A 27,079-nucleotide genomic window follows, 5' to 3' on the forward strand; every position below is an offset into this window, starting at 1 on the left:
CAAGCTTAGATAATTGCACCTTTGAGTTTTAAGAATGCAACTTTGGTTTTGTAAGCAGTCTGTATTTTGTGACAGATCAATACGAACACACGGATCACATTTCCTAGACACACAGTCTAGAGTAATCACCACGGAGGCTGTGGTCTGATATTTCTGGATTGAGTTTGTGAGCGGAAAGAGTCTCTCCAAGAGATGTCATTTTGATTTCATCCTAGACCCTGCTCCATGCTTGGGTCTGCTCCCCAGAGCTTGCTTTGACCCCTGGCCAAGTCAGTAGGGCATTGAGAGTACTCAGGATATCCCTGGGCATGCTCAGTGACCTTATTACCTTCCAAATTTATAAACAAGGACTTCAGAAAGAGGCATCCCCGCTATCTCATTGGAAGTCACAGAAGCACTGTGGGATCGCCGTTTCTTTGGAAGCTTTGGGCTTTCCTCCATGCGCCAAGAGGCGGTTTGACTGAGATCTCTCCATCTGGCTCTGTGCTCTGGCATCTCCTCACATTGACGGCATGGCTGTGGGCAAAAAGAAACAGAGATAGACACAGTGATGAGAACTGATAACCAGAGATTCTGTGAAGACACCCTCTCGAGCCCTATTTCAGATGGTAGAGTTTCTTCTCTGCCACGGATACCAAATCAGAAATATCCTCATCCTATTTCCAGTATGACCCCGTGTTGTAAAGGGTGTTTTAGCTCCTGTGAATATCAAGTAACAGAACTAAGCGATTGCAGAGCTGAAGCATAAATAGAAAGAGGAACAAGCAGCAGTGAACCGCTGACACTTCAGCTGAGACTTGGCAAGCCCATCTGGAAATGCTTGTCCCAGCAACACACATCACATTTGCACAGTACCTTCATGATTGCCTCTCTGTACAAAGTTTATATCATCACTGACCTACTTTTTTTTTTTTTTTTTTTTTTTTTAATGCTGGCAGTGAAAAGGCAGAAGTTTAATGTGAAGGGAATTATAATTCTTAAGTATTTCATGTCGTTCTGTATTTTCCTGTGTGTGTATATGTGCGCAAACATTGCCATATGCTCACTTACTCTGTAATGAGCTGAGCCTGCAGCTGACCTGTGTGTTAACTTCCAGTGGGAATCAGGCTCCTAATGCCATCTTTTGGTAAGTACCTACCTCGTGCTGTAGACAGCTCATGCAAAAATGTGGAGAAAACTCCTTTAGAAAAAAAGCCATACTTTGTGACCTCTGGGAGGATACAAAACTGTTCTGTTTTCCATAGAAAGGAGACATTTGACTTACTGGTGCAGCACCTCTGATGTCATCTGAGAAGAGGTGTGGAAACATCGTGATCTTAACTGTCATCCAATATCCTCATCTTTGGCAAGAAGTTTTTTTCTATCCACTTATTCCTGTCACAAAGGATGCTGTGACTTGCTTTGCTTGGAAATAAGTAAGTCTCCTCTGACAGAAATTCCAGATGTACGAAACTTGTGAATGAGCTTGAAGATGGCAGAAACCACCTTCAGTGCTCTTCCCTTCTGTGCATCACTATTAATTTCCAAGGGATCCGGTGTGGCTCAGCTCAGAGTTCGCCTGGAGGTGGTAAAGCTGCAGAAGTGGAATGCATCCTGGCTGCCAGGGCTGGGGCTGGGCTGTACGGACACGGTCGCTGCGGCCAACTGCCTGCGCTGGAGCAGGGAGTAGTGCAGCTGTACCGTGTGAGAGTGCTGGGACTCATCAGCTGCGGCTGTGGCAGGACGTGCCTCATGCCATGGCTAATTACAGCATCAGCGTACATTGTTTGGTAATTAGTAAATTCTGCTAAGAATATCCATTTTAAATGGTCTCTTCGCTGGTATTCTTCCATTAAAAAAAAGAGAAGTAGTTCTATAATTATGCGTTCTGTGATACGTATGAGATATATATACACATAAAAATATGTACAAACATATATATAATGTATGTATGCATATGTGTGTGTATGATTGCATGTGTGTGTGCATATGTGTGTGTATCATTGCTCCTTACTGGTTAAAAGAAGTGAATGAGCAGAGCACAATGTCAAAGCCATATAGAATCATAGAACCACAGAATCATTAGGGTTGGAAAAGCCCTCCAAGATCACCTGCTCCAACCATCCCCCTACCACCAATGTCACCCGCTGAACCGTGTCCCCAAGCACCACGTCCAACCTTTCCTTGAACACCCCCAGGGACGGTGACGCCACCACCTCCCTGGGCAACCAGTCCCAGTACCTGACCGCTCTTTCTGAGAAGAAATGTCTCCTCATTTCCAACCTGAACCTCCCCTGACACAACTTGAGGCCATTCCCTCTGGTCCTATCACTGGTTACCTGTGAGAAGAGGCCGACCCCCAGCTCCCCACACCTTCCTTTCAGGCAGTTGCAGAGAGCAATGAGGTCTCCCCTGAGCCTCCTCTTCATACTGTGCTGCCCATTAGGTGTCAGTATCCAAACTATTCCCTACACATTTTTACTGATCTTTGCTACAATAAATATAAGGACAGTATAGGATGTACCAGGGAATGGCAGATGAATTATTCAGAAAGCTACCAAGAAGAGCAGTAGGCTTTTTGTCTTTTCATGCATAGAAATCAGGACTGGGTGGTGTTCTGCAAGGTAGATGTTAGCCAAGCACAAACTACTAGACTGAAGAGAGGGAAGTAGCTGGGTGAAAGATTTGAGCTGTGGTCCAGTCAGTGAAATCAGTGCTGTTTTCAGCCAGCACATTGGCCTTCTGTGGGTTTTAAAAGCAAAGTGAGGCTCTTGTGCAGTCACTGCCTTTGTGAAATCCTTACCCGTTGGTTCAGAGAAAGATGCAACAGAATTTAAAAAGCATTATTTTCCCTAGTGGAAAACAAAACGCAAATTTCATGTAGCCGTGAGAGCAGTTTCTTCCCAAATGAGGTCCTGATTCTTTGTTTCTTAAGCAAAAATTTAGATTTTTCCATTTTCATGACTTTTCTGACAGTTGGTAAAGAAAATGCCTAATGGCTTCTCACCAAGTAACGTTGTTCCTGACTAGCCCTGACCACATTCACTGCGAAACAGGAGCACAGTGCTTCAGGTTAGCCCTTTCCACACTCCACAGGAGGAAGGCACTTTTATCTGGAGCAAGAGTCCCCGCATATTATTCATTAGCACCAACTCCTGTTTAGACAAGGCCCCAAGAAAGCTGTTCTGGCATGCATGCATGCAAATACAGACTGTCTCTGTTTGTTGTAAGAACAAATATGAGCCATAGATATCAATGTGTAAATATTAAAGGGTTGCATGTGCCTGTTCCAGTTCACAGGGAATGGCTCAAATGCTTTAGTTCTCACATCATATCCCACAGGTAGCAGAGACCGTGGGCCCAAATGCAAAACCCAGCATGTTACCTTGAATAATGCAGGGAATTACATACGGATGATGTAGTGGTGTACACAAGATTGTTTTCTGGAGATAAGCTCCAGTCCAAGGGGTTGCTGAATGAAGGTTTCCCCCATGACCCCTTGTTGTTCACCCTTTCTCTTCTGCCTCTTCTCCCCTCAGGCTGCTCAGGTTTGGTAAGGCAGCTAATTTTCCTGAGCAGCTCTTGTGAGAAACATCTTCTAGCGAGAGAAATGCGCTTAGTGTCAAGTGATATCTTCTCCAGCCATAACGTGGACTAGCTGATGAAAAGTGAGTAACATTACGTACAGGAAAAACATTGAGGTCTTTTGATGAGAAGCCTATTTCCAGGTGCCAAGGGATAAAGTATTTACCACTTCGCTTGATCCTTGGTTCCAGTGTATAATCACATTCTGTTACATTTTTTCCCCCTTTTTATCCCATTTGATTTGGCTCCTGATAAATATGGCTGAACACTGACACATTTTTAGAGTTCTGGCCTAAACTTGATTTATGTACTGCAATGTAAGCTCAGTAACTTCATCTGGGGTGGTTACATTTGTACTGTGTGCTAGGCACAATTTCAATTTATTGAGCTACTTCTCCTCCATAAAATTTGATTTTTAGCAGATTCATAGAGGTGAGGGAGCCTGACAGACAGGAGAGCATACAAGGGAGAAAAACAAATTCCCTCTTTGTTCATTTCAAACAAATTAGCAGGAAATAATTCAGCATGTACATGATGGCTATACACCGTAGAATAAGTACCCACTTGTATGTGGAAACTGTACATAAATATTTTTTTCAGGTTTGTTGAAGCTTTATGTGGCAATGTTCTGTTTGACTTGATGATTTTGTAACCTCTTAGAAAATTTGGATCCACGTTAGCCAGTGGGTGGAGACAGTTAAGATAATGAAATTTCTATGAGTTACATGAATATAAGCAAAAGGGTATTGAGAGAGACCCTATAATGCTCCGCGTAAGAAAGAAGGCTGTAGAAGGACCCCGTATCTTTTGACAGGACAGAGAACTTAAAATACTTGAGACTACCAAGTGCAGGAAGGCCTTCAGCCAGAATTTAAGACACAAGTGCTCGATTTTGGTTCTCTTGGCTACTGGCTTATTTACAGAATACTGTACCCCTCTTGGCACACTCCAAGAGTTTGTGCAAAGGATTCGTAGAACCAGGTTTTCCCTTTTGTATCAGATGAACACCATTCATTAAGACGTAGAGCAGTGACTGAAAGGTGGGTAGAGCTGTCTGCATATGTATTATATGCTTTTTCCATGTCTTTGTTTTTCTAGATTATTGTGCGGCATAAGACTTGATGAACATTAGCAAAACCTGAAATATATTTTGAAAGTAAAGCTCAGTCAGAAATACTGATAATTACCCGTTCTATAATTAGAGCTGTGTAGGCTTTTCTTTCTAAGTATGGCAACAGCTGTTAGAGCACATCTGGAAAATATGCTTTAAGCAAAGATATTTTAGCTCAGAGATTTTCACGATGCTTGTGATATTTACCAGTATTTCCTTCCAGAATACTAATCTGATTTATTAGTGTTTTTAATAAAAAAGTTTTCATTTTTTAATGCTTCCAAAAGCTGGTTTTGAATTCATATCACGGATTGGACATTCCGCTGTAGTTCAAGGCTGAACGCTGCAAAACGAAACCATTGCTTTGCTACTATTTTTAGGTAGAAGTTTGTCTACTGCCCTAATAACACTGTCGTCACCAATTTCAGCCAACTGTTTTCCCTTTCTTTGGTTCTAAAGAGAAATAATTGTTTCACACTGGAATCACGTTGAGAGGCCAGTTGGTCTCATGGCTGAACTCCTACTCTGTGCTTCCCGTGACCCAGGTTAACACCCTGCTGTGCTATAAAGAAAATAGAGAGAGTTGTTGCCCCTACAGTTATTACAGCATCACTCAGAACTTCATTCAAGTCGGTGAGAGTATTTACATGGTAGCACCCTGGGCACTTGGAAATGAACGGCAATATTTTTGCTTGAGGTAGGAGCCCAAGAGTTGTGGCTTCAGTGTTTTCTTAACTGCTGTGTACATACCTGGCGCTGCAAAACCGGGATGAATAAATTTATTAACGAAAAACAAAAAGAAATAAATAAGAAAGCAGAAAGCTAAACAACTTAAAAAAACCTCTGTCCATTAATTTATTGATACAGATGTTACTCATTATATTTGTTTGGAAAAAAGTGACTAAAAATAAAGATGCAGGACCCAAAGGCCTTTAGTAACGTAGCCAAGATTTTGCATTCAGACCTAAGTGTCTCAAAATCAGCCAGCCTCCTTGCTTTCATTATGATGAGGGAATGTTGCAGATAGACAGCATTTACCAATAGTTTGCAGAGTAAGAAATAGGTTTCCCTTTATTTAGAGTAGGAGGCAACTTTTTTGTGCTAGATAACATTACGTTGAAACAGCTTTGTGACTGAATTTTAAATCATAAATGCTGTACTTTTGCAGCTGGAGGCAAAATGGAGTTACCTGAACAATGCAGATACTACATTTAAAAAACTGTATGAGGTTTAGAAAAAGTCTATGGCAGTGGTACTGCAAAATGAAAGAGTGACATGGAACAGATTAGCGGCAACATGGGAAAATTAATTCCAAATTATTGACAGTTTAATTGACAGACAGGAAGCATTTTAATGTGCTTCATATGCTCTGCTGTTCTTCATTTTTCAGTCTTTTCCACCGGACAGAAAGCCAGTTTTCCCAAGGGTGGGGTTTGAAATGGTACCAATCGGTTTGTGGGGATTGCCAGCATGGGTGGAAGGCTCTTTTCCCCTTGTGTCCAACAGCTGCAGAGCCCTCGGGGTGAGCCAGGTTTGGGCACACTGGCTCAGCTCTTCTCCCAGTTTTGCTGGTGGCAGAGGTTCTTTGAGCACCAAACTCATAGGGTGATTTTCGATCCGCAGGCTCCGACTGCACGAGGAGAAGGTCATTAAGGACCGGAGGCACCACCTCAAGACGTATCCCAACTGCTTTGTTGCCAAAGAGCTGATTGACTGGCTGATTGACCATAAGGAGGCCTCAGACCGAGAGACAGCAATTAAACTTGTCCAGAAGTTGTTGGATCACAGCATTATCCATCATGGTAAGCGCAATATCACTTCTAAGCTAAATTTTATTGGCTGTTGTGAATCAAAGAGAAATCCCACTCCTGTTCTTCTCTCAGGTATAGGACAGGTAGGGTCCTTTCCCTGCCAGGAACAGGGTATCTGGCCTGAAGGGTTCTGCTCCACAAGTCCCCCCGTTTCCCCAGGGACATGGAGAGGCAGTCAGGGTGTAGAGTTGTGTTCCCCATGTTGGCACAGGAGGGAAGTCCCTGCAGACGGTGCTGCTTCTTCCCTGCCTCCCCAGCATCCCCAGCTGGATCCTGCCCCCTCTGCTGCCACCACCAGGCTCTGCCTGCTGTCCTCCCCTCCCTGATCCCCCTACACAGCCCCGTCCTCCCCTGCCAGCTGAAAAACCCATCTGAAAAATCAGCCAGTAAAAAAAAAAGTTGTCTTTCTTGCAGGGATTTGTTCTCCAGCTCTGTTCCTCGCACCAGCTGCACAAACATTTGTGCTGCTACAGCTGCAAGAAAGTTAGATGTCCGACTGTGCCCTGATTAATTTTCTGCTAAACTTGTTGTCTGTTTGAGACCTGTTCCATTTAGCGTCTTGAATAACAATTCACACTTATGAAAAGGAGGCTACCAAATCAGTGGTAGCATTTAGTTGCCTTTTAGTGCACAAAGAGGCTGGAAAGCACAAAACCAAAGAAGATTCAAGCCCTTTATTTCAAGTATCATTACCTATTTCAAAAACACAAAATGTACAATTTGTTTCTTTTTTAATAGGAAATAGTGCAACTGCTAACAGATGACTGTTGACTTTATGCAGGGGTGACTGTGTGTGCAGGGATACTGCTGCTATCAGCAATGCATTCACAACACCTTAATTAAAGGAAGAAATGCACATTCTGAACGCGTGCCACTTCTACAGCTTCTGCTTGGGTATTAAATTAAAATTCTGGGTTGTTATGGAAACTGGGACTCACGGTAGATAGTTAAAGAATAAAGTAATTATAGGGTATTCAAATCTGACTACTTAATCCTCTATTGAGAAAATGTCAGTGAAGAGTTGCATGGATGCCTGAGTGACTTAATTTAATTGAGCAATAGATATTTTATTTCTGAGTGCTTGTTTAGAACTTTAACAACCTTTAAATGTTTTCTACCTCAGAATCCAATTGCACACTGTAACTTTCATACAAATTATATACGTGTGTGTGTGTATATTACACATAAAGCAGGTGTCTATTGAAAATTTTCATGCGTTATGATTGAAGTTAATGAAATTGTTAGTGAAGTTAGAGAGGGCAAAGTCAGGTAGGTTTAATCAGGTTCTGCAGGGAGCCCAGAGCATCCTTTCAATACCAGCATCAAGTGCAAGCAGTACCAGCTCCTGCTGCACGTGAGCCCATGCGGGTGGGCTGACAGCTCTGCTACAGCCCCTTGCTTGGGATTGCCTTCCCGTTAATTTATGCCCTTGCTGCAGCTCTCTTCTGGCATTTGCAGGAACCCACCATCAGCTGGTCTCTTACAAATTCTTATTCAGTTTTTCTCAGTGTGCTCCTGTTGTACCTCCCATTTGCTAGCTGGCATGGCAGAGAGATTGAGACAATTTTAAGTGAGCAGAAGGCTTTGATTTTGACTGTTTCTGCAGGGAGACTCAGCTTTCCTACAGCATTGTTTAAATGGTACAAGTAACATTAAGAAGTTTGCCAATCCTTAAATCACTGGCTGCTCTGCACTGGTATCTTTTTAGACAAACTGTTTACATCAAAAGGTTTTCCAGGTATCTAACAGATGGATGCTTTTTTGCTATTCATAGCTATAGTTATGAAACTGACAAACACCGATCCCTCTCAGCTAGAAATTTTGTTACCTGTCTGAAAGTTTTCTTCAGTCTTTTATCATTTATTAAACCTGCATGTGGCTGTATGCTAAGAAATACAGGAGGCTAGACTCCACTCATGCTTGCTTTGTAGTTCACTGGTGATACCTGCTAAATGGATTCTCAACCCTTTAGCATCCTTGTGAAGATTTTTTTTCATTTTACATTTCAGTTTGTGATGAGCATAAAGAATTCAAGGATGTCAAACTGTTCTACCGCTTCAGAAAAGACGATGGGACGTTTCCGCTGGATAATGAGGTGAAGGTGTTCATGAGAGGACAAAGGCTCTATGAAAAGTACGTTGCATTCAGTATCCATCATCTGTCAATAATAGTACTGCAGGAGGCAAATGGTACTTGTTCATCCATTTTTGTATAGTCAGAGATTTCCAAATGATGCAGTAATTGGCCTGCATAATCGCGTGACTTCATTTTGTAACCCTTCTCTCTTTACATTTCCCTTTTGCTTTCCTACCATGTTGACTTGTAGCACTTTGGTCTCAGGCCAACAGTATGAGTTTCAACAAGAGTAAGTGCTGGTTCTGAACTTGGGGTACAACGACCCCAGGCAGCCCTACAGGATGGAAAGCTACCCAGCAGAAAGGGACCTGGGGGTATTGGTCGATAGCTGGCTGAATATGAGCCAGCAGTGTGCTCAGGTGGCCAAGGAGGCCAGCAGCATCCTGGCTTATATCAGAAGCAGTGTGACCAGCAGGGCTAGGGAAGTGATTGTCTCCCTGTACTCAGCTCTGGTGAGGCCGCACCTTGAGTACTGTGTTCAGTTTTGGGCCCCTTGCAACACAAAGGACATCAAGGTGCTGCAGCATGTCCAGAGAAGGGCAACGAAGATGGTGAAGGTTCTAGAAAACAAGTTTTATGAGGGACAGCTCAGGGAGCTGGGGTTGTTTAGCCTAGAGAAAGAGAGGTTCAGGGGAGACCTTATTGCAATGACCTTTAAGGAGGCTATAGGGAGGTGGGGATCAGTCTCTTCTCCCAAGCACTAAGTGATGAGACGAGGAAATGGCGTTAAGTTGCACCAGGGGAGGTTTAGGTTGGATATTAGGAAAGTTTTTTTCACTGAAATGGTTGTGGAGTATTGGAACAGGGTGCCCAGGAAAATAGTTGAGTCACCATCCCTGGAGGTCTTCAAAAAATGTGTAGGTGTAGTGGTTAGTGACATGGTTTAATGGTGGACTTGGCAGTGCTAGGTTAAAGGTTGGACCAGGTGATCTTAGAGGTCTTTTCCGACCTAAATGATTCTATGTTTCCATGATTCTATGATTTTTTTTTTAAATGAAATTGCATTTGTTATACTATGTTGTCTGTGGTTTGTAAACACATCCTGTGTCAGAACCCAGTGTAAATTTTAGTCCTTTCACTCTATTTTATAAAAAAAGAGCCACAACCGGATGATTGGTCATCTAAAATTGTAATCACAAGACCCAAAACTTTAGTACATCAAAATATACTGAACAAGTGGCTACATATTTCTCTGCAACTCCGTCTCTACGGCTTCACCAGGAGTTATGATTTTAAATAATGAGTGAAATTAATCTTCGCTGTTCCAGTCTGCAAAGCTTCTGCATCAGAGAGCTTATACCAAAAGCAGTTGCAAAAATAAACCTCAGCCAAGAACATCTAATTAAGATTTGAAATTAATGATTGTGCTGAGATACTGAATATCCCACTGGATTACTTCCGTCAAATAACTAGGCAGCTTAACCGTACTTCCCGATCTATAATTAATGACATTTTTATTCAGGATGTAGGGATTGTAACGTGGCACTTTCAAGCAGAGTGAATAAAATGCATGTTGGCATGTGCTACAAAGTAATGCAAAAGTTGCGGTGTGTTATTTACCAAAAAGCTTCAAGTATTGCTCTGGGCTGAATCCTGCCCACACTCCCTCTTGGTGAGAGACACTGAGTCCTCTGGCTGGAGTCGTTTAGTTTCCCTCCTGCAATAAATTAACAACTGTATAGAGGAAGGTGTTAAGCAGAAGGCTAAAAACACAGCCATGACCCCCTGTTGGACAGTCCCCTATTGCTAGTGTGTCCCAGGGTTTTCCCGAAATGCCGCGCCATTGCCTATTCCTCCTGCTTCCCCTGCACAAGAGGGCAGATGCAAAAGATCAGCAAAACAAGGGAAGGCTGCCAACTGCTCTGTTCATTGCTGCCAGGGGACTGGGCGTGTTGTTGGAAGTGCCTTCGGAACAACTCGCCAGCTCTGCAGCTTTCCCCAAAGCAGGGTTGTGGTATCTTCACTTGAACTCTGTACCAGGTGTCAGGACAAAGCCAGGTTAAAAAGCTGGTGGTAAATGCTGTCTTCAAGGTTAGGAGGCTATGAAGGGCAGTTTGGTGAAATAGCAGTTAATCTGAAATATAAAAAAACAACTGTAAATGCCACTCCTTTTGTTGCACCTGCCGTGTAAAATTTAGGATCACAGAATCACAGCATGGTTTGGGTTGGAAGAGACCTTAAAGATCATCCAGTTCCACCCCCCTGCCATGGGCAGGGACACCTCCCACTGAATCAGGTTGCTCAAAGAGTCATTTCTGTGACTGTGACTAATTAAAGTAAAAATAAATTGGGTAAAACACAAAATACGCCACTGGGAAAAATCCTTCATTGGATACACTGGGAAAGATAGTTGGACTGCCCATCTCCAAAATCTCCTGTGCTTTACGAAGCACAGCATTTGCTCCTTTAGTCTCTAACACACACTGCCCTCAGGCATAGCCCATGCTATGGGAAGTTGATTGGTGTGTCTAGACTGCAACCATGTTTTCAGTTTTTAGCTTCTGTGAGCAAAATCATTTTTTTTCTTGGTGAGGCTGATAACAGTCCCCTGCATGAAATGAGCCATGGTAGGAAAAGCTCTGTCTGCCAGTGTGTCTGCTTCTATCCCCATTTCTCTGCACGGAGAACCATCTCCAAACCAAGCTTTAGTGTCCAGTTCACCCTACACTACACCAGCAGAATGGTGTTTATAAAAGGAAAGGAGTTAATACCCGAACCAGCACCTATATCTAAATATAACTCATCCTCATGAGGTGGTTGCTCCTAGGCAACGTATCTAAAGGGTTCAGAAACTTTTAGAACCAGCCCCAAGTGCTAAATATAGTGTAGCTTAAAAATACATGGCATTTCAAAACCGGTCTGTGACAGTCAAAGCTGGTAAAAATTCTCCATGGATCACTGGAAATATTTTGTATTCGCGGGAGATAAGACTGCATACCTGGGCTGTTTGGGTTTACTTGTTTTCAGTAGCAAAGCCAGTCTGCAGAGCACTCTGATTTCATTACATCCCCATTAGCAACACCTTCACAGTTTCATCGGATGCATTTTAAACTCAAAATCCAATACTGAACGTCAGACTAGTGCACAAAGAGTTCTGCAGTGAACTACGCACATGGGTAATACAAGTCTTTGCTTATAGCATTGAGAAAGAAAATATTAATTCAGCATAATTAAACTAGTAATTAAAAGGCAACAACTGGAGAAAGTCTTCATGCACAGATGTGAAATCGGTTGCCAGTATATTCAACTTGTTTATCAAAATGTCTGTAGGCCTAATTTCAAGAGAAATGTGACTATGCCAAAGGAAATGTATCTGAAGCCAAGATGATTTTGAAATGTATCTAAGTTTTTTAGGTGTTGCTGGTTTAAGACGCGCATTGTAATACTATTTCCTGCTCTTCCCCACCCATCACATCAGGGCTGGAGTACTGTTACATTCAGAAGCCAGAGTAGCTTGTGCTTGCCAAACATTGCAGATGTTATCCAACACCTTTCACGCAGATTTTTACCCTCGATGGGTAAAATGAGCAAAATGATTTAGGAGGATGAGCAGACTGCTGCATGGACGGAGGAGGGGATGCATTAGGGAAGTTCCCAGCATTCAGACGGCAGTGAGGGATAGATGCCCTGTGCTCTCACTGGAACATGGGCCATCAGGTCTGTCCCTAAGCTGAGGAGCAACCTTTCCTTGTCCCCCTTCTATGTGACCACAGAGCTCCTTGTAGCCTGTACTGTCCTCTCTATGGCATTACCTCCCTTACCTATCATGAATGCCGTTGGTGGCTGTAGGTGCCCGATTAGAAGATTTAAAATCAGTCTCTGACCCTATCCTCCCTTCATTTGCACTGAAAATCATCAAACAGCTCAGATTCCCTGCACATCAGTGCAAACTTTGGTAACCCTTTCTGTGAACGTGCTTTGAGTTTCAGGTTTATAACTACAGACGAAACCTAATGGATTACCTACCGCTTTAAGTCTTCCTGAAAATTCGGGAACAGTTCACTAGACCCAAGGATGGTATCAGTTTTCATACTCTGCAGGACTGACCAAAGAGATTGGATAAGATAAGCATGTTTCCAGTTCAACAAAACCCTTCCTACAAGTCTTACATAAATCCAACACAGACCTTTCATAGTTGGGTTTCTTTTTTTTTTTTTAAATTCAAGTTGTGCAGGCACCATATTTTTATTATGTTTGCGGTTCTCGTAGGTTTAGGTCAGGCGCGCAGGATAGTAGTGTTTCTGGTGCAGTCAATTTTAGGAGCTACGAGTCATCTCATGACATTGACTTCAGCTTCAACTTTCAGTTAGATTTCACAGTGAAAAGTGCGATTTTATGGTTTTAATTTCAGGAAATCATTCAGATAATTTTGAGACCGTGTTCTTTGAATCACTTTCATTTTACCTCATCAGCGGTTAATTTACATTTATCCTTTGGTGCAGTTATTTAGATAAAACAAAGTAAAAAAAAATCTTCTGAAATGTTTTGTGTTTGGCTAAATACATTCCTTTCATGTAGGTTAACACAAGTTGTAACAAATAATAGGTTTTGACATAAACGGTCTCATGTTTTTTGAAACACACAGAAAATGGAAGAGAGAGAGGCAGTTTCCAATTTTGGCTAATGCCAGGCCAGGTTTTGGCTGATGGAAATTGGTACACTTCTGTTGACAGCAGTGGCGTTACAGTGATTTACTTCAGTTAGCAGTGGATTGCTGTTTCTGGGTTTGTAAAACTGTCAATTTGCCGTGTCTGTTTGTTCACAAGTCCAAATCCTTTGCAGTGCTATTCTGGGCACATGCAGAAGGGTGTGAAATGTCAAGCTGAGTGTTTTTCCACTTGATATTTTTCCAGATTTCTTTTGTGGCTGTAAAAATCTAATGATTAGCATCACTTTTTCAAGGACCTCTCTATCTGGTGCTTCAATGAGCTGGTCAACTAATTATAAGCTCATCAAAGAACAATTATCACAATCCTCAGGATTTTTTGTTTGGTGCCCGCAGCGCCTGGGCAACCAGTTCTGGGTAACCATGCAGCAGATGGTATAAAAGACACGAGTTTTGGGTTTGCTTTTTATTTCTCAGGGGGAAAAAAGCTTGGTGAACAAGAGACATTTAAAGATGGTCTCTTGGAGCTCTCTCCAAATCAGGTGTGGTTAGCGTGGGACAGAGAGCTAAGCCTTGCATGCATGCATAGGCAAATAAAAATATGAAAAAGAATAAAACCTTTGCAAGAGTTCTGGAGTCAGTATCTTGTCCCCCATGATACACGTTCTTGCTTTTGACCCCATCCCTGAATTCAGCTAATTTTGACTTTCTTCATCCTTACTCAGCTCAGAGGTGTTGGTAACGACACACCGACGTGGACAGGAGCAGTTCATTATATCTGCCACTCAGCTGCAGCTGTGGCAGAGCAGCCTTTGACTGGTTTGCTGATCTGCTGCCTGGGGTCAGATCCAGCCAGCCCTGGCTTCTGGTTAGCTCTCATTAAAGTCACTGGAATAAATCCTTCAGGTGAAATAACAAGGGGCAGGTCCCGTCAAACCTCTTCACTGTAATTTCAAATGAAACTTCTGTGTTCTCTATTTCTGGTGCCGGACTTCAGAATTCAGAAGCCCCCAAAAGAGGTGAAGTTATATATTTATTGTACTTCCCATGATTTCCATCAGTTCTGGGCATACTGGCAATTTAAGAAAGTGATCACTCATGTATGGGTTTATATGAAATTCAGTTTTCTGATAAGAAGGGCAAAGATCAAGAGCTTTTGGAATTTTCACATTGTGGTCCAGTTGTGCCTTTAATTTCCAAATAGTTGGTGAGGGGAGGAGACTTACAATCTTACATGGAAAAAAACTCAAACAAGCCATTCTTGAACTGTTGTTCTGAAAATCTTACCTTTAGCCTATAGTAAATAAAATAGTTATGAATAATAATTAAATTAATGAATAAAGAGGCTGTGTTTCTCAGTCTCCCAACAAAAAAGTGCGGTTCTGTATTAAGAGACTGATTCTCATTTCTTCTCCTCCAAAATGTCAACCTCATTTTTGCATTAACAAAATAATGAGGCTTTTTTTTTTTTTTCTTTTTCCTTTTGTTTTTATATTGCATCATTTGTTTAGGTGCCTTGAATGGAGAAGAATTTTCCTAGTGTTTTTAAGTTATATATGTGCCAATTGCATGGAGATATGGAGACACCTCATAATGTTCTTAACTCTTGTGTCAGGGCAAACTGAGAGATTATCTCCAATGTCAAAATGTGTTCAGGTGTACAATTTCACTGGCTGCAGCTGCATCGCGGAGTGGTGGGAGCCAAATATTTAACAACCATCCAGACCACAGAGCTGCCTTTTTTTCTTCCTCTTGAATTTTTCTGCAGCTGTTTTAAAGCTTACAGGGAGAATTTTCAAAACCATCTAAATGACTTGGGGGCATAGTCCTGCTGACTGTAAAAATTAATTAGGAATTTTTGAACACGTTAGCTATAACTTGGTGCTTTTAGGCTGATTTTATTTTGAGGTCAATTATATGTTAACTTTCAGAGAAGCTAAAGAACTAAATATGGGAAATCCAAAGCTGAAGAACCTTGTTTTCTTTTAGGGAAAAAGAGAAAGCTTTAACTTCATATAGGTATATAAAGCCTAAATTTCCCAACTGAGCTGCTATAATTCCCATACTAAGTTTCGATTGATAGCTTGAGGGAAGATTTAATAAGTTAGGTTCACATCTTTTTGCTTGGTATCAGTGAGATTTGCCAGAATAGATCTGGAGTTGTTTTTTGAAGCATCATTTTCCCTATCGTTTTTTTTTCCCTTCCCTACCAGGTTGATGAGTTCTGAAAATACTCTTTTGCAAGCCAGGGAAGAGGAAGGAGTCAAGTATGAGCGGACCTTTGTGGCATCAGAGTTCATTGACTGGCTCATCCAGGAAGGAGAGGCCACGACGAGGACCGAAGCCGAGCAGCTTGGCCGCAGACTTTTGGAGCATGGGATTATACAGCACGGTGAGACACTTACTGCCAGGTGGCAAAAGTTATGCTTTTTGTGGTGCCTTCTTCAGGTAAAGTTATGTGGTCTTTCTAGGCATCGTATGTCTGTGTTCTTGATAACTTTAGGTAGGAGTTGTTTAACAAAACGGTGGCTTTTTCAAAACTTGTCTTAGTTCTGAAAATTCTGCCTCACATAGAGATGAAAACTAGAATTTGGGATTGTATAATGACTATGTAAGTGTATGGATGAAAAAGAACGTTCTTATGTTTGGAGTAATTAACTTGTAGAACTTGTTATCAGCAGTAATTATAATTGAGGTAAATAGCTTTGTAAGGATCAGATAGGGATTAGAAGCACAAATAAGCTACATTCTTTATGTAGAGTAAAAACTACACGTTCTGTGTATCTTCCTACTTGTATCTCAAGAAGATACAGTATTTGAGGGCAGGAGCAGAGCACAATCTGATGTCAGAAAGCAAGCTTCCCTCCTGGTCATGTTGCATAATCATGCTGGTATGTTTGGGTAAGAAAGAGGGTATCGCTTTCAGCTCAAGTGTTGTGGTGTTGGTCCTGGAGGTCTGACTCCTCTGAGGCAGGAATCTGACACTTTGTCACGGTCCAGCTCACTGTGGCTGCACCTTCACTAAGGTCCCTGTATTAAAGGTGGAGGAGACAGTTTTCTCTCTCTGTGGCCCCAAGAGTGACAAAATGAACACCCCCGGCATTAAAACCCATTTCATGTGTTGACATCATCTAATTTCAGTGCAGGCTGGACTTCTTTGACTGGGCGTTTTCCACCACAAAGGCAACAGCAGCACCCGTGAGAGTGACAAATGGGGTGCTGGAAGGTGGCAGAACCTACTGGCTGAAGCTGCTAGCAGTGTTGCTTAATGCGAGCAGGAAAGTAATCAGATCCTTGTGATCAGAGTGTTGTCAAATCAACACTAATTCTGACAGAGAACAAAATTCTCAGTATTAACAGGCTGTTAAACTACAAGGTGCTAGATTGACTCTCTTGCTTGTTGCTTTGTGAGATAACCTAGTCTTAAGGAATAGAGAAAAGATGGGGGTATAGTGACCTGCATGGTTCCTTCATGACTGTGATCATGCTCACATTATGTTTAGTTTCCACTTACTAGGAGCTACTTCTGAATGTTTACAGTAATCAGCTTCCAGTTCTATAATTACCCCTGTGCTTCCTATGATTTATAGGGTGCCAACTGCTTGGGGCTTGACTAAGGGAAGATATTCCACTCCTCCTCTTTATAGCAGCAGTGATCTAATTCCTATTTTTACCTGAGCATCTTCTGTGTACTATACACATAATAAACATCCCTTAAAAAAAAAAAAAGAAAAAAGAAAAAAAGAAGACAGGTTTATGCTGATGTTGGCATTTTTGCAGAGGAAATAAAGTCACGACTTAATACATGGTGTGAAGCTGGATTTACTTTTCTATTGAAATCTCTGCAAAGCTAAGAAAGTCAGGTTTAATCATTGCAGATCAAACATTGTTCTCGTTAAACTATGGCAAATGATCAGCAGTGCCATTGTCAGGGAAGTCGTTTTGTCCCTGTCAAGCAGGATTTCTGTGGGGTATTCCTGAGCAATGCTGTCACTGCTTACCACTTGGGATTGCTTTGGTCAGTTTTATCCCCTGCCCATCCTCTTTGGATGTCAGCATCATATGCAAAGCACTCTGTTAGATCTGAAACTCATGAAGCGACCACAAGAAGGGATTCTGGGAACTGACTGACTGCTGAGTGAAGTGGCCTTCTCTCCGAGGTACCGTCATCTTCCTCACTCTGCTTTTATATGGGCAGAGGCAGATCAGTGGGACCCGCTGGGGAAGCTGGAAGTACAATAAAACTGAATAATGTCCCTGACATTTATCTCCGCCAGTGAACATGCTTCGTGCACGCTTCTAAACAGATTTCATTCTCCTCTGGATTTCACAGAAGCAATTTGTCTAGATGGCATGAGGAATATTGGTGACAGAGCAAGTGGAATTAACACAGCTGGTGAGGGATTCACCTGAGCATCTGGCTACGATCTGTGCGTTTTGAAGGTTTATACAATGTCACCTTCCTCTAACAGGCAATCTTGAAATGAGACTTCCCGGTACCAAACTGGGGATGTAAACCATGGAATGGCAGGAGTAGTGTTCTCTTGTTCTCCCTCTCACTGAACTCTAGGTCCAATTACCAGAATAAAAGTGGTATTTTTGATCTCTTAGTACAGCAAGTCCATACTATGTTCCCTTTGTTGTGCATTGCATCAGCAGTACCAAAATGTTACTCGACACTAATTGGCATCCTTTTTGGCAGAGCCAGCAGAAAGGCTCTCGACCGCAGAGGCATGGAGAATGAAACATTTTCCTGCCCTAAAGGCAACCTTTTGCTAGCAGTATTGTTTGATATGCACAATGTGGAATAAAATAAAACTTGCTCTACTATTCTTATTAAGTATTTATTGCCTTGCCTAATGCAATAGAAAGTAATAGAAATAGTTGTATCAAGTTGCCAGTCTCAGTAGTAATTTTCCAGCCACAACCGAATTGTGCAATTTATTTTTACTGATACTGACTTTCATTTCAATTACTCAGAAAAGTTATATTTTGCAGCTGAGGTACTGTATTCAAAACAGTTTCCTGTCACATTTGTCTTCACTTTAATTGGTCAGACACAAACCAGGTTTCACACAGGAAACAAACACTGATGCTAATTTTAAAAAGGAAAACATTGGTTTAAGAGGAATTGTATAAATGCTGTAAAAACATCAAAGGTTTCAGTTTAAAAATAATCCTCCTGATCTCTTCGGGCATGTATAACTATACATATTTCCCCTGCCATAAATGAAAATGATGAAATGTGCTTAAGTTCTGAATTGCTTCCTTCAAAAATTCCACGGGTGCATACAAATCATAACCCACAAACCGCTGTTCTCAGAAATAGGAGCCAGATGTCCTTTCCTAGGGGCTGGTACCCCCAGGTACTGTGGAATAAAACCATTATAGGTAGCAGCGTATTGTGCACTGTACGTTTCTTCATGGCTTGCATTGGCAGGGTAATTGCCAGTAGTTATTATTCTGCATTGTGAACGCTGATGGTCTTTGCCAGAATATAGGAATGATGACTGTGGGAGGAATTATAAACAGGGCTATGGGCGTTCAAGAACAGCAAGGACAAAAGGGGCACAGAACACGTTTCTCAGCTGTGTGAAAGCCAATTTCTAGTATGGTGAGCGAGATACGCAGAGCTTTGTAGAATTAACAGGTAAGAATTTCCTCCAAGGAGACCGGATCTTTCCTAGTTTTTCTTCCTAGGGAAAGAGTGGGACAGATTAACTACTGTGGTCAAAATTCACATGCAGCAAGAGATGAAGAAAGCTGTCTGCCGGCACTGGGGTAGATCAGACCAAAGCAAGGGTGGGCTGGGGGCAGGCAAAGAACGGCATGAGCAGCCACACACAGTCACAGACCTTGCTCAGTCTAGAAAACAGGGATACTGAGATATCCAAGGAGGAATGAGGGTATGCACAGGGCTCTTTCTGGCATCATTTTTGGCTCATGCTAGTCGGTTATGGCATCTCCTGCAGCACTTACCCTGCACCTACAGCCCCAGCAGCAGAGAACCACTGACATAGATTAAGTCCTCTCGTCCTCCTTCCAGGACTCTCTGGGTACAGAAGCTGGGGGATGAAGAAACATCTGTACATCTTGCAGAAAAGTTTAAGGTCTGGAAACTCAAGGGATAAACACTTTCCATTTTAAAAATCTGGTTAATACCAGTAAGAGTAACTTATCCATTCTCAGCATCTTCTCAAGATGGGTATTTGCATTTCCTCTGTGGCAGCCGCCAAACGTTTTGAAATCCTTTTCAGCATGTTGTGGTGTGCAGATACAGAGTGCTTGTCCTGCAGGGCACGCAGCGCAGTGTGTGCCTGCGAGAGGTGCGTGGCGGAGCAGCAGCGCTCGTCCTCCCGTGCCAAGTCACATTCTGTCTCTTTTGCTGTTGCTATTTTCCAAGCTGCTTCTTGCTCTTGAGCGCATGTGCTTTGTGTTATTTCCTCTCTGACGCGGTGGATCTGACATCTGCCCAGCACCTTCCCTAGGCAGCGACTGCAGCACGATTCAGCGAGGGGTGGTTCCCATCGCTGCCCGCTGCTCCCTACCTGCTGCGTGAGTCAACAGCGGCTCCGGATGCAGCTTCCCAGCCCAAGACCAGCAGAGGAACACATGTGATGGGTGTTGAAAATGACATGGACTTTGCTTTCCTAAATGACTGAGGGGTGGGAAAATCTCTCCAGGAGGTGACTGGCTAGCAGATACCTTGCTTGAAACATCTGATTAGTGCTAGGATTTTATAATGATAGAAAACATGTGTTAAGATGTCCCAGATATGATCTACGTCCTTCCCTCTTCACCCCCAGTTGCAATACCTTTCAGCCTAAAAAAGTTTAATTGAGCTAATTGCTCTTGGCTAGACCCGGTGAGACCAAGGCATGCGTATGTTCTGCTCAGCACAGAAGCAGGTGCTTGCCACCTCTCAAGCGTCAATCCTTTATCAGCACAACTCCACTGTGCAAATTACTTTCAGAGGTGAAAACAAACATTTTGTAGTGACTTAATGAGAACAGTAAATATTGACACATGCTATCTCCCTGTCTCTGCAGAGAAGTCTTAAAACATGTACTTAACTTTCCCTCTTCTCTGCAAGGACTGCATACCTTTGTGAAGCAAAATTGCCCTGAACAAGATGATCACTGCATTTAGTTTTATACATCAAGATGTATGATGCGGTTGAAAGTTCTTTAAATTGTGGAATTAGATTAGATATCTAACAATGTATTTATTTCTTTTGCTTTTGTTGAGAAGTGTTCCTTTCTCACCTAAAATTTCTGTAAATTGTATCGAGTTGTTAAATTTACTTTATATACTCAATTGCTTATGATTAGTTGACATTTCTTATTTCATGAGTGAAAATTTGCCGTTTATGTGAAATACTGTGAATACGTTTATGTGAAATTCTTCCTTAATTTGAGATTTCTCTTTGGAAACCCTATGCTTGGAAATACCGACTTCGGTGAGCAATTTACAAGTGCCATTGAACCATCCCCTAAATCCTTGTCTTAAGTGGTCATAGATTTCCTCCTCCAAAGTTAACACACGGGTTTTTACATCGTTTATACGGTTGATCTAACACCTGCAGCTGTTGGAAATATCCAAGTATTCATTCTATATAGTCCAAAAAGCATTCAGTCTGTATAGTCCATTCTACATAGTACTAAAAACTGTAAAAGATTTTACTTTTACAGGTTGTGCCTTGATTTGTCTCAGTAAAACTCAAGCCTTCAGTTAGGCTTTAAAGTCCTCCAGCATAACTTTGTTTCTATTATTAGCCTGGTTCCTCCTGCGATGATGCCGGGCAGTGTCACTAATTTTTTTTTTTATCTGTATGGCAGTCCTTCCGTGGTAGTCCCCATGAATATGGACAGCGACCTCACCTACAGTAAATTCAGCTGCTTTTGCTATACCTGCAGACAACTTTGCATTTTTTCATGATTTTGCCCCGGTAGAAATGTAAGAGAATAAGAACTTTGCACACGAGTATATAATCTTCCAACTTCCTATTCTGTCAGCTCTTCATTGTGCTCTCCTTGCAATTGTCTTTATCTAAAGCAGGAATTTATTTTATTTTATTTTTATTTTTTTTGAAAGAGCCACACATGTCTATACATTAGGGAAATAACACATGAACATGCCTTTTCATATTAACTACCGAATTCTATTTTTCTGTCAGAGAATGGGTTTCAGTTCTTAACAGCTGCAACATAAAAAAGATACCCAGATGGGCCTTTTCATCTTCTGCTTCCCTTGCCACAGACTGTACTTTCCATACTTTATTTGGAAGCAGAGAAAAGCAGTTGGCTGTGTTCTGTAAACTTGCTAAATTAAAGATGATAAATCCTCATATACAAACTGAAAAGGCTGCTGAAATGAGTGTGATTCAACACTGGCTTTTCATTCTAGAATAAGGAGCGCGTATTTGAAAATAGACTGCAAATAGATTGCAAACCTACTGGAAAGACAAAATGTATTTAGAAACATTTTTCCGCATACCTATTTTAAGGCAGCTAAAATGAAATGCTAATGCACTGAGCAGAACACACCGCTTTAATAGGAGCAGGAGACTCGGTGTATTTCATTTCCCGAGGAACTTTTGACACCTGTGTATTGTAAACCTTATGCTTTGAAGGCAGGATAAAAGTTGTCTAGACTGTTTTTTCGCTACATGAATATACTGCATTTCATTGCAATAGCTCAGGAGACATGGTTCTCTATATCACAGTTTTTCTCTGGACACTTGTCAGTCGTAGGACATGCTTACTGGCTTCGCCCTTTGCTGGGATGAGATGGAACAGCTCTCTGCATTTTGTACTTCAGCCTCAGGATCTGCCTTACAGTTTTATACAGCAGGCTCAGTGGAAACTGTAGCAGTTCAAACTTAGATCCATTGTCTGCTCCCAGCGAACTCCTGGTAATCCAAATGTGAAAACAATCCCACATAGTACAGCTGCAGCGCCAAGAGTGAGTGCATGCAGAGTGAGTGCATTCACAGGTGGGCTTATCTACAGTCTCCGCAGCACATACGCATTCATAAAAGGTGGAAATGCAAGTGTCATGTTTATATGGTGCAAGGAGTCGGAGATGGAAGGCTGTCTGCTCGTTGGGCATTGTAGTCCCTCTGCCTTGACGGGAGGTAGCCCCAAGCAGGTGGAATTCATCAATGTGTAAAAGGAAACTAACCTGAATAGGTGCCATTATGAAAATGCATTTGCAGAAGCCAGATTAGCTTTAGAAAAACAGGAAGCCTTTGAGAGGAGTGGGAAAAGCATTGTCCAGTGCAGATTAAAGTGTCATTTATTCTCTGTTGGCTGCACGTGCGCTGGTGAAGGGCAGGAGAGCAGGAGCGGTGGGGCAGGAGCCGCAGTGCTGTGTGACCGGGGTGGCAGTGCTGAGCGGGGGCGAGGACGTGCTGAAAGCGAGAAGCTCTGCAGGACGAGCAGCTCACCTTCTCCTCCAAGCCTGCAGGCTCGTCCAAGCCCCACGTGAGCCAAAGTGGCCGCGCACTTCCACTGCTTTTCTGGCAAGAGGCAGAAACCAAGCTGGCAAAAGGCCCGAGGCGCTGAGGAGATCAGCGCAGCAAGCTGTGTGCTATCCATGCGGAGAGGTTCTTTTTTTTTTTTTTTTTTTTTTAAAGGAACTGTTGTTTTGCAGCGTTGTTTTGTTTCCTTCCCTTCCAAACACCAGTTCTGCTTAGGAGAGGGGAGTGAGGGAGCAAAGGCCGTGGGGCTGGAGCCGAGGCCTTGCCAGAAGGAGCGGCAGAGCCCCGCCGGCCCGGCCATGCCCTCCCTCAGGGCAACCAGCAGCCCCCGTCCCTCCCTCCCACAGCTGGTCTGAGGGCTTCACATCGCATTGATGATGTTTCTCATCACCCTCCACTTGTTTTCAGTACAATGTCAACTCTTTTGGGGTAAACTCCTGTCACTTCAGAGGTCAAAACTGGCATGGTCTTCTGAGACGTGCTGTGGGAAGGGGCAAACCACTGCAGCCGGTAGTGGGGAAGGTCCAGAAGGGACCCGCAGCTTTGGGTTGGGCTTAACTCTATTTTAACAGAGCAAACTACCTCAGTATGAAGATACAGTCTACTTAAGGATAAACTGGGATCGCTGTCTTACACTGAAGGGCTTGGAAATACGCTGCGCGCTGCTGGGAAGGGTTCGGTGCTGCTTGTGTCTTCAAGTAGGAAAAGACCTCACATAGCAGCGCTGAGAATTCTGTGTACTTTGCTAATGCTTTTCTAACCTCGCCTCTTAACCCCAGCACACGCACACACTCACCCAAACAAACAAGCACACACTTGATCTTGTCCTCTGCTGTCTTGAGGAGAACTGCTCATCGGCTCCTCGGGGAACTTCTATCTCCTTCCCACCGCTCCCTGACACAAAGCAGCCATGGATGCCCTAGCTATCAGCGAGTGATGGCTTCATGTTTCTGGGAACATGCAGATCAGCTGGGGTACATCACTGCCCACTGTCTGCTGGGATCTGCAGCATTCAGCTGGTAGAAAACACTAATCACCGTGCTGGAGATGTGCAGATTATCAGCCCTAAAAATCACGGGGAATTGAGGTTGTGGGAGGGATTTGGGGAAAGAGCCAGTTATGAAAATGGCTTGATTTTTAAGGCATGAGTCACACCATTTATTAAAATAAGCTTTTGTACTTTCTAAAGCCTCCTCAGTTCCATGAAATCAGTGTAAAGCTAATATTTTTATCTCTGCTGTGCATCAGTCTCCTTGCAGAAGAAAAGGCTGTTTGAGCCCTGCACATTTCCCAAGATTTTATGGCAGAATCGGAAGCTGAAAGAAGATTTGCGTGGACATTGCAGTTTATATTTCATATATTTGGACAGAAACTGTGAAGCAGCCAGGCACAAGAACTGCCAAAGTTGCAACATTAGGTGTTCACAGTCTGAGAAATGCCAAAATAAATAGTCTGAGTTTTCTTTTCTTAACAGTAAAGCAAATACGGAATGATCATCTAAAAGCTTTGCTGACGAAGTTTTCAAACTCTATGGATAAATGAGGCAGCAAACAAATAATTGGACTCTGTAAATTAACCTGTTGTTGTCGGTCATCATCCAAAAAGAGGTGTGTGTTCATATAACTGAATAGAGAGTAGTACACCTAGGAAATGAGAATACCAGCCCTGTTCGTTGGTATGATGCAATGCTGAGCAGGGGAAGGAGGACACACAGGGCACCTACACAAATGGTTCCCCTACTGTTAGCACAGTATGGTTGTAGTAACTATTACTGTAGGCTGAGATGTACAAAAGGACAACTGTAAGTAAAAGAAGAGGAATGAGGAACGATGAGCATGCTCTGAGATCCGTATTTTAGGAAGGATAAAGAAGCTCTGAGGAGAACTGGAGGAAGGGTGAAGAATAAGCCTGAATTTAAGGGATATTATTTATTCAGATGATCAAAGATGTTTGAGAGTTGGCTCCATAACTTCACAGACTTCTTTACAAAGGTTTCTGACAAGACCTTATGTAACTTTCCAACAAAGGTGTTACGAAGTCCACGGATTAGAAGCTAAACACGTTCAACCTTGAGTTTAGCATTTATTGCCTGGCAGGGAAAGTAATGGGGACAGCTCATGAGGGGAAGAGTAAAGCAGACATTACAGGCTGCTTTAGAGTAAAAGTAACCTGTATTTTTGTGAGATTAGAAGGTAATTTTTTAGTTCTGCTTCTGGGAGAAATTTTGTGTCCTGTGTATGTGGGAGATGAGACTGGTGGGTTGTGACTATACCTGCAAACTTGACATCCATGACCTGGAGTTAAAGTTCATGCCTTTCCCTCTTGGACCAGAACTTCCCTTGTGCATTTTTATGATTTTGGAGGTTGCCAGTCACCGTATGCTCTTTGGTACAGTTTCTCCCTGTTTCATAAAGTGCACATCATAACGTGAACATGTTGCCACATGAGCACTGGTGAATTAAACTGGAATGAAAAACCCATAAAATCACCCCACCTTCCTCTTTACAACATCACCCTCATCATGTATAGAAACAGGTCCTGATACTTGCCAGCCACAGCCTGACATTTTAAGACAAACCGAAATGGGTGCGGGTTTGCTTTTCTGTGCTGCATTGTGAAGGGCAGTGAGCTAACTGAGGAGTAAGTAGGTAAGTCAGTCCCTATCTGGAGGGAGCAGCTTCCACGAGAGGCACAGGGACGTGAAGCACGAGCCTTGTCAGCCACGACAAGTTTATCTGCTGCAGCTCTGAGTCAACACTCGAGGTAACAACCTCTGAATTACCTTTAAAGAAATCCCTCCTGAGCAAGTCTGTGCAGCCCTCTGAGCTTTCTGCTGTCAGCTTTGAAAATGTTTTCACTCCCACTTTTCTCTGCTGATTTCAGCAAAATGCTGGCTGTTGAAGCAGGTAAATGAACACTGCTTGCTCTGCTGCCTCTTGGCTGTCGTGTACAGTGTGACAAAACCAACTTCTGTGCGTGCTCGGTACCCAGTAGTCACATACTTGTGACTTGTGTCAGCTGCTTTCCTCAGGGACAAGGGCATGCACATCTCCATCCGAGGAGTCTGTCAGAGACAGCCTGCACTGGTGCCTGTTTCCCCCTCCTCAGCCTCTTCTCATCTGTAGTCTGGACATCCCTTTTTTCACAACATGCCAAATACACTCAGCCAGAATCCCAGCATGGACATTTTGACATTTCATCCTATATCATGAGTAAGTCAGAAAGTTGATGATTCAAAAAAAAAAAAAAAAAAAAAAGGTCCCATAGGTCACACCAGTAATTTTGGTGTGATATTTTATTTGGTGATGTATACAATGAGGTGGTTTGAGCTACGTATGCCTGTTTTTTTTTTTTTTAAGCCTCTCCTTAAATGTACATAAATATTACCTTTTAGTCAAGGAATATGCATAAAGTTACATGGTGCTACAAATACATTATTTTCGCAAACTGAGAATGTTGTTCTAACGTCCTCACATGAAATGTGGACTATCAGGAGAAATGAAGAATTAAACTATGAAAATCAGCGAGCACTCCAAACTCTGCATTGATACTACCTGTCCTAAGCACTGGGGCTACAAGCCATTCATCGTGCAAATCACGTACAAGTATTCTACAACATACAGTAACTGTTCTTATCTTTTACAGTTGTCTTCATTTATCGCATAAAAATTCACCCTTCCGTGGAGTAAGACAGTTACTTCCATTTAAGACCTAAGCTTCACTATTGTAAGCATGTAATGTTACAATATTTAGTCAAAACGAATATTGTTATTCTAAAATGCTCCAGTATCATGGTATAAAACGGTTATATTCTGTGGTTTCATGGTCAGTAATTAGTCCAGAATTTGAGTGCTTTATGGTGCCTGCAAATCAAGCATGTGTTGATCTCTGATTATCATAATTTCTGAAGGCTGTCAGGGCACTTCAGTTAACGGCACAAACAGAACAGAATTGTTTTTCTTAAGAGCTGTAGTGTCATAATATTTAAATTGAATCAGAAACCATGATGGTATTTCTTATATGGCAAACAGTTAGTAATTCTGCTTCCAGGTGAGTATTTGTGGGGCCCCCTTTCATTTAAGATTATGAACCCCAGTAGCATGCTGACTAAGTAGTGCTTTTCTTTTTAAGTTTCAGTGAACTCTTTAAGATGTCATCACAAAAAAATGAAGTGTTCTTATTTATTTATTTTTAATTTATTTTGTATTTGCATCAGGTTATTCTAATCCTGCGGTATTCTATTACTAGAATACTTTTACTTGCGGCGGTGGTCTGAAAACGAGAGTGGTGCCTGGGAACACCAACGTATTAATTCTGTCTCAGACAGCAAATCCTTTTGTGGATGTAGGCAAGGCTCCAGATCTCTCCTC

At 42.4% G+C, this 27,079-nt stretch overlaps 1 protein-coding gene across 4 annotated transcripts in view; it reads left to right on the forward strand.

Moving 5' to 3' along the window:
- DEPTOR (DEP domain containing MTOR interacting protein) overlaps positions 1–27,079 on the forward strand; it is an 86,783-nt gene that overhangs the window by 32,185 nt on the left and 27,519 nt on the right. For all 4 annotated transcript variants that reach the window (XM_080582041.1, XM_080582042.1, XM_080582044.1 and 1 more), the window contains 3 exons: positions 6,299–6,477; positions 8,496–8,619; positions 15,442–15,620. In XM_080582041.1, the coding sequence (XP_080438167.1) occupies positions 6,299–6,477; positions 8,496–8,619; positions 15,442–15,620 (482 nt within the window). The remainder of the gene's footprint in view (positions 1–6,298; positions 6,478–8,495; positions 8,620–15,441; positions 15,621–27,079) is intronic.

The sequence above is a fragment of the Anser brachyrhynchus genome (assembly GCF_964034855.1).
Source record: "Anser brachyrhynchus genome assembly, chromosome: 2".
Taxonomy (NCBI): Eukaryota; Metazoa; Chordata; class Aves; order Anseriformes; family Anatidae; genus Anser; species Anser brachyrhynchus.